Source organism: Tupaia chinensis, unplaced genomic scaffold, assembly GCF_000334495.1.
Source record: "Tupaia chinensis unplaced genomic scaffold, TupChi_1.0 Scaffold140356_1, whole genome shotgun sequence".
NCBI classification, from domain to species: Eukaryota; Metazoa; Chordata; class Mammalia; order Scandentia; family Tupaiidae; genus Tupaia; species Tupaia belangeri.
The window spans coordinates 1,147,111-1,154,862 of record NW_006200233.1 but is presented as its reverse complement, the minus strand read 5'-3'; the positions used below and the strand labels follow the sequence as shown (position 1 = coordinate 1,154,862).

Sequence of the window (7,752 nt, the reverse complement as noted above, 5' to 3'; positions counted from 1 at the left end):
CCCCCCCCCTCCGCTCTAGCCCGCCGAGTGCGCCGCGACTGCACCGCGCACTGGGGGCCTTAGCGCCGCGGGCTTGGGAAGTTCTTCGGTTTACAGAGCGGAGAGGGGACGGGATTGCGCCGCGGCCAGCCCCCTCCCACCCCAGGGTGATTTCTCACTATTTCTTTGTCCCTCCAGCAACCGCACGCGCCCTGACATTTTATACTTTAAAAACATTATATGCAGTGAAATGACTAAACCTCACATAATTACTTTTATTATAATTCTCAGAAGAAAATGTGCCTTGGGATTGGCAAGGGGGATGGAAGTTGGGGTGCTGGACTCCCACGTGGCTGGCCGCGGTTCAAGTCCTGGACCTAAAATCCCAAGAGTGAAGGGATTGCAGACCAGCCATCCCCCTTAGGGAGTGAGTCTTCATTTTCCATCTGTCTCTTTCTCTCTGGCAAGTGCACATGCCCTATGGCAAAAGCTTAAAAAACAAACAAAACAAAACAAAAAAAAACAGAGAAGAAAATGTGCCTCACCACACGGGTAAAAGCAGTAGAGCAGAATTTACCTTTATAACCTGAAATATCAGATCTTCTGTCTACTGCAGAAACCATCCCTCTAGTCCTTCAGATCCTGCCCTCCGACAATCGCCAGCAGCCATGTTCATTCTGGCCTGCTGCTTTGGTTGCTCCCTGTTGTTGTTAACTTCCTGGCATGACCTCTGCAAACCTGGCCTACTATGCTTGACGTGACCCTACAAATTTGACATGACCATCTAATTTGGTTTTGTGGTCTTCATTTTTAAAAAAGAATGCCTGAAGACATAATTCTGCAGTACATTGTGCAAGCTATTTCATTGCTGGGCTCAGCTACCTCATCTCGTAGATAAACAACCAGGAGAAATAATGAAGGCTAATGATCTTTTCCTGAATTCTTTCTTCCCCACACTATAACTGGTTATTTTACAAGACAGTCTCTGATTCTTGCTATCCCACTGCCATAACCTATTTATTAGCCTCCCCCAAATCCTTGACTTTATTTACTTATAAAATTTTGCTAGAGGGTGTGTGTATGTGCTAGAGAGAGAGACCAAGAGGGAACATGAGGAAGCAGCTCCCAGGGAGGATAGCCACACTGCCATCCTTCTCTTCTCTGTTCCACTCAGGATTTTGGGTGTGTATACCCATGTGTTTCTCAAGTCACTGGGGCTGGGACTCAAACCACTCAGCTGGCCATGTGGGATCCAGCCACCTTCACCACTATGCCATGCTGGCCCTCCTCTAGTCTGACTCTGGCAGTCAATGGAAAAGGCATATCCCCAAATGCCCAGAAAGTACAGAGACGGAGACCACACATACAACAGCAAATATGGAAATGAGAGGAGAGACACTGGTCTTGCAGTTTATTGTCTCGCCCAATATTCATTTTTATCTAATGTTTTTCGGTTATTTCCTTAGAATTTATGTATGAATTTTGGTTTCCTACATTAACAGGTTTTCCCTCTTGTGGATTCTCTGATGTTGACTAAGGTGTGAGCTCTGACTGAAGGCTTTCCCACACTCACTGCACTTGTAGGGTCTCTCTCCAGTGTGGACTCTCAGGTGTCGAATCAGATGTGAGCTTACTCGGAAGGTTTTCCCACATTCACTGCATTCGTAGGGCTTCTCTCTGGTGTGAATTCTCTGATGCAGGATCAGATGGGAGTTCAGGCTGAATGCTCTCCCACACTCTTTGCAGCCAAAGGGTTTTTCTCCAGTGTGAATTCGCTGATGTCTAATGAGATCTGAGCTTCCTCGAAAGCCTTTCCCGCACTCATTGCATTCATAGGGTCTCTCCCCACTGTGGATTCTCTGATGCCTTACGAGCTTTGAGCTGTGTCTGAAAGCTTTCCCACACTCATTACACTGATGGGTTTTCTCTCCACTGAAAACTGCTACATGTTTAATGAAGTTTGAGTTCTTGAAAGATTTTTCAAATTGGTGAATTTTTTCTCCAGCACAATTTCTTTGATGCTTAATAAAATCTGAATTCCATGTGAAGCTCTGATCAGAGGTGCCACGTCTACAAGATTCCTGGTGTGTGAATTCATCTGAGTTCAGATTCAGGCTTCTTTCATATCTGTCACGTCTTACTGCTTTCCCTGTGAGTCCATTTTTGTGGGTGAGGATTTTACCAAAACCTCCACCCTGAGCAGGGATTCCAGACTCCCCGGGTTTATTCTCCCTTTGCCTCTTAACCCTGTAGGCAAATGCAGAGGCGGCTGGAGGCTCATCAGATCCTTCTGACGTGTGTCCTGAGGTTCTTCCTGACATAATTCTCTGTGATTTCATTTTTTCATGAGTGTCCAGTTTTGGCACAGATCTGCTGTTTTCACTCTCATCATCTAAAATAATAAGAAAAGAAAGATAAACATCACCTATTTGCTGGGCTGGAAGAAAAGAAAATGTGTACACTCAAGAGTGTGGCCCTACAAACCTTTTGATACTTCATTTGACTAAATACACGGGCTTACACATGACAGGAGCAATGGACAAGAACACTTAGCAAACAGTAAAAGCTAGCAATGCATGCGGGGGTTGGCACAGAGGAAGCAGACATCTGAGGACGAGCAGCTGACACAAAGGTTGGCAGGAGAGTCGTCACCACCAAGAAAGGCCATGGGGTGGGAGATAGGGTGAGGAGGAGGAACTGTGTAAGCTGACCGAGGGTACACTGGGGAATATTCACAGTGCTGGACTGAGGGAGAGAGAGAGGTGCCCTTTTTTTTTTTTTTTTTTTTTTGGGAGGTTTTCACTATAGGGCGCGTGCGCTTGCCAGACAGACAGAAAGAGACATAGAGACAGAAAGCGAGAAATCACCCCCCAGGGGGGATGGTCACGTCGCAATCCCTTCTTCTCCATTCTCCTCTCGGGATCTTGGGCACACACGCACTCATGCCTGGCGGGGGTTTTAAACCACCGGGTCCAGGACACGAACCGCGGTCGACTATGTGGGAGTCCAGCCACATAGCCATTATGCTAACTGCTGGTTCCCAGAGGTGCCCGTTTTAAGGAGGCAGATGAGGACACAGAGGAGACTACAGCTCTACAGGAGTGAGGTGAGTGCGCATGGGGACTGTCTGTCTATCCACCATCCCTGTTTTGAACCTCATGGCCAGTCAACCTCAAGCTCTACCACCACCGTCTCCAACTGACCCCGACACACGCCCCCTCTTTTACATTTTGGTGACCAACACTGTGGTGTAGAGCCCTGACACTGCCTGTCAGTGGCCATAAAGGCCTCCTAGCTGTTCTCTCTAGTCACCCTAAGTATCTCTACGAGACCGATAGTCATTGAACACTGTTATCCTTTCAAACCCTGCTCAGAAACCTTCCACTGCTTTTCTTCCAGATCTAAGCTCTCGAGGCGATTTCCAGGACCTTTTTGAAATGGTCCTCACAAGTCCTACTGCCCAGCGCACCTCTGCACACTGTAAGACTGTTACGCTGGAGCTCGGTGGCCTCTCTGCCCTGGGGTTTCCTTTGTCTAGTCAAGCTCGGGTGGGAAAGGCAGCTCCGAAGTGCTGCTTCTGGGGTGAGGGGGCTTACAACTTTATGTGGGGTAGATGCAGATGTATCTGGAACAAACCATAAAGCAAATCTGTAGTAATTTCTTAAACTGCAACAGTTACTTAATGGGTTTATTACTGGGACCACTCATACCTAGTATACTTTATCTACAAGCCTTTTAAATAGACAAATGCTAGAATACAGATGAGTATGCTATGAAGGCACGATCTAGAACTATGGCTAACTTTCTATAGAGCATAAAAGAGCTTTCATCAGACCAAGAGTAGGACAAAAAGGCGACAATGTGGACCCAGGGCACGTCCTATCACCATGTACCTCTGTCCCTGCCTCCACATGTACTGCTCTGTTACATGTCTATTTCTGTCCATGTGTTTCTACTTTTGCCTTTTTCTCTTTTTATGACTCATTCATAGTTTTTCAACTCATTTTTCTTTCCCTTACTTTGGTCATCACACAAAAATACCCTGTGTTTTGGAACTATGCAAGGTAAGAATAAAATTGCCTTTTTCTCTCCAACTGGCCAAGATCCATAGGAAAACAAGTTACATACTTTTCACTGGGTAATAAAGAAAAGGACCAATTATAGGAACCAGGGCTGGTTTGAGGAGACAGTCACTCTCCAACATTTTCAGTGACATGCACTGCATGGCATCTTGCCACTTACCACAGCCTCTTAGGAGCGGGGGTTCTAATGAACCACAATGGACTCCGGTCTCCACTGGCTGGAGCGGGACACCAAGTGCTGGTCCAGGTGACACTTTCTTCCCAAGTATTTCCTGTCCATGCTCGTGGGCTGGAACCTGAGAAGAATAAAGTACATTTGGGTTATAGCCAATGTGTACTGGAATTAAACACCTAACCACAAAAAGCTTGTAGGAATACAAAACTGGACGAGGATTCCAGTCTGAATCAGCTATGAAATGGTGCGGAACCAGTCAGGAAGGGGACCTGGGAGCTGACTGAATGGCGAGCTCCTGCAGGGCTCCTCGGTGCTCAGTCTAGGGACTTCCCTCCCTGGTGGAGCACCTCCATTCTGGAAGTCTTAGCTTTCCCGGCCCCTAAGCACCTGGAGAACAGCTTCATCAGTGCCTCTCTCCAGCTCCTCCAGCGCAGTCACCGCCTCCTCCCCGCTCTCGGGGTGCCGCTCGTGCACCCAGGCACGCAGCTCCCGGGGCAGGATGCTCAGGAACTGCTCCAGCACCAGCAGCTCCAGGATCTGCTCCTTGCTGTGGGCCTCGGGCCGCAGCCACTGTCTGCAGAGCTCATGGAGCCGGGCCAGCGCCTCGTGGGGGCTGGTGGAATCCTGGTAGCAGAACTGCCTAAAAAGTTGCCGGGCAAGCTCCTGCTTGAGGGGATCGCTTTTCTGTAAGCAAGTGTCCTGCTTTGAGATAAACTCTTCCTCTTCCACCTTCACTATTAGAAGTCCTTCATTCTCTGGAAAATTCTGAGCTGTGGATTTCTTTGATCCTGTTGTCATCTTTGAATACAATCAGAAACCTCACTTATGCTTTGAGATGGGTCTTCTTTAGTTTCAAGAACTCTGAGAAATCAAAAATTACTATTATTGTCTAGGACGATGAAAGACCACATAATAAAAATCATCATTCTCCATTATGTAAAAATTTACAGGACATTTATTGTCTGGCATATCTACTCTGTGGAATACAACCATTATGTGATTTCTACTTCAACAGAGCTTAAAATTTAAGTTAAAAATAAGATAAATTAAAGTCAGCAGGTGGTGTGGTGGTCAAGAAGTTGGCTCGCACATGGCTGATCCCACAGTTCAAGTCCTGCCCGAATCCTGAAGAACACACCAAATACACTGGGTGCATGCCCCAAATCCCAAGAGGAGAATGGAGAAGGGAGTGTGATGTGGTCATCACCCCAGTGGAGTGATTTACCATTCTCCCTCTCTGTCTTTTTCTCATTGGTGAGTGCACATGTCTAACTTTAAAAATAAATAAATAAATAAAATGGGAAAGGGGGCCAGCAGGTGGCATGGTGAAGGTGGATGGATCCCACTTGGCCAACTTTGCATTTCAAGTCCCAAACCCAGCAGCTTGAATAAAAAAGAAAAGAACGTGTAAGACTTGACTGGAATAGGGGAGAGAAATAGGAAATTACGAGCAGGCAAACAGTGTGAACAACTAGTGAATGGTAGGAACATGAAGTGGGAAGACAAAACACTCAGCAGGTTGTATAATGGAATTACAAAGGCAAAGGAACATGAAGTGGGAAGACAAAACACTCATTAGAAAGGCAAAAGACTGGGCTTTCTGGCAGAAAACACCGAGTGGTCAGGTTTTAGTGCAGGTGCCCTCTAGCAAGAAAAGGAAAAAGAAAATTATCTTTCACAAGCAAAGCACTGAGTGAAGTAGTACAATAGAGGGTCACAAGAAATTGCACAGGGCTGGGCTTGCTGGCCAGTCACCGGGTGGGAGCCTGTGAGGACACGTTCCTGGGTCCTGCCTTTGGACATGCCGACAGGTCAGTACGGGGCATCCCTGGGCAGTCTGCATTCCAAAAGGGTTAGTGTGCAAATGAAGTGAGAAGAAATGACACATAAGGACACAAAACATTCAGATTAACCACATTATATGTGACAGGTGTATCCCAGGTGCTCGGTAAACGCTGAACATGGAAGCACTAACTCGGTGTTGATGGAGACACTAGGAATATCCTAACTGTTCTCAGGTGGGGAGACACCGAATGGTAGCAGATATTCCCCCAGAGCTGGGAACACACACTGGAAAATCAAAGATGCTCCAGACTCGCAGAGCGGACAGAAGCAACGTGGAGGGAATGAAATGAACAGCTGACAGTGAGGTTAGCTTGTAGGCTGGAGTGCAGGGAGTGACTAACTTCAATAAGGAATTCCTCCACTGGGTCCCTACAATCCCCAACACATACAAGTGTGGCAATAACACATACCGCCTTGACTATCTTTAGTTGTTTGGCTGGTTTGGCTCATCAGGTGACCGGCGTTCCATGAGGTTAAGAGCTATACATCATTACTTGTTCTTAAGGTTCCTTATCTGTTGGTTTATTGAATGAGAGAAAATAAGGAAAGTTCGAGATGACTTCTCTTTTGAATATTTTGCATTGAAGATGATAAGATAGACTTCCATCTGGATGGTAATGCTTCCCATGGATAACTGTGAGGATTTTTCTTTTTAGAGAGATTTCCACTAAGGGCACTTGTGCTCACAGGAGAGACAGAGAGACAGGGATAAACCGCAATCCCTTCTCCATTCCCCTCTGGGGATCCTGGTCATGCAGACACATGTTCCCACCATGAGTGTCCAGCCTGAACAGTGATGCCCACGTGGGAGTCCAGCACCTTAACCAGCGCCACCCGTTCGCCCCTGTGCGATTTTAATTGTGGAAAGGACCCACGAATGTAGAAATAAGATTGGACAAGATCCATGGAAAGGGCATTAGAAGAAATATATCAGGATTGGGGTCAGCGGGTGGTGTGGTGGCTAAGAGCGCTGGACTCCCACATGGTCGAATGTGGTTCGAGTCCGGATCTGGTGGCTTTCTCTCTTTTTCTTTTTTTGAGAGTTTTTTTTTCCGCTATAGGGCACGTGCGCTTGCCAGACAGAGACATAGAGAAAGAAAGTGAGAAATCACCCCCCCAGGGGGTATGGAGACAGACAGAGACAGAGAGACAGAAAGCAAGAAATCACCCCCCAGGGGGGATCATGGGCATGCACGCACTCGCGCTCGGAGTGAGTTTAAGTCACCAGGTCCAGGACTCGAACCGCGGTCGACGACGTGGGAGTCCAGCAACACAGCCATTACGCTAACTGCTGGTTCCCGCTTTCTCTCTTTCTCACTCTGCCCTCTCTGGTCAAATAAAAATAAATTAATTAAATTAAAATCATTCCTTTAAAAAAAAGGATTAATTCTAGGAGGGCATGAAACAAACCTCACAGGTTCAGACAATGCCTTGGAAAACAGCGGGAACAAAACAAGAGGAAACAGAGTTAGCGCAATGCCGGGCCGGGCGCCGCCCCATGCCCTGCCCGCATCCCCAGGGGCGTGCGGCCGGCGCCGTCCCCGGCAGGAGGGCGCGGAGGGAGGCCGGCGGTGCCCCCGGGCCGCATCCCTTCCAGCCCCGGCGGGTCCCGCGAAGTGCGCGGGCCTGGCCGCGGGTCTGCGAGCGCGCTCCTCTGCCGCCCCGCCCGCC

At 47.9% G+C, this 7,752-nt stretch overlaps 1 protein-coding gene across 1 annotated transcript in view; it reads right to left on the bottom strand.

Annotated features, from left to right (window-relative positions):
- Positions 1 to 7,741, bottom strand: part of LOC102493489 (zinc finger protein 850) — a 39,168-nt gene extending 31,427 nt beyond the window's left edge. Inside the window, exons 1-5 of the mRNA XM_027766048.1 lie at positions 7,492 to 7,741; positions 6,492 to 6,595; positions 4,624 to 5,097; positions 4,222 to 4,357; positions 1,474 to 2,371 (exon numbers count right to left, since the gene is read on the bottom strand). Coding sequence (XP_027621849.1) covers positions 1,474 to 2,371; positions 4,222 to 4,357; positions 4,624 to 5,034 — 1,445 coding nt within the window. The 5' untranslated portion in view covers positions 5,035 to 5,097; positions 6,492 to 6,595; positions 7,492 to 7,741. The remainder of the gene's footprint in view (positions 1 to 1,473; positions 2,372 to 4,221; positions 4,358 to 4,623; positions 5,098 to 6,491; positions 6,596 to 7,491) is intronic.
- Between the last annotated feature and the right edge of the window lie 11 nt (positions 7,742 to 7,752).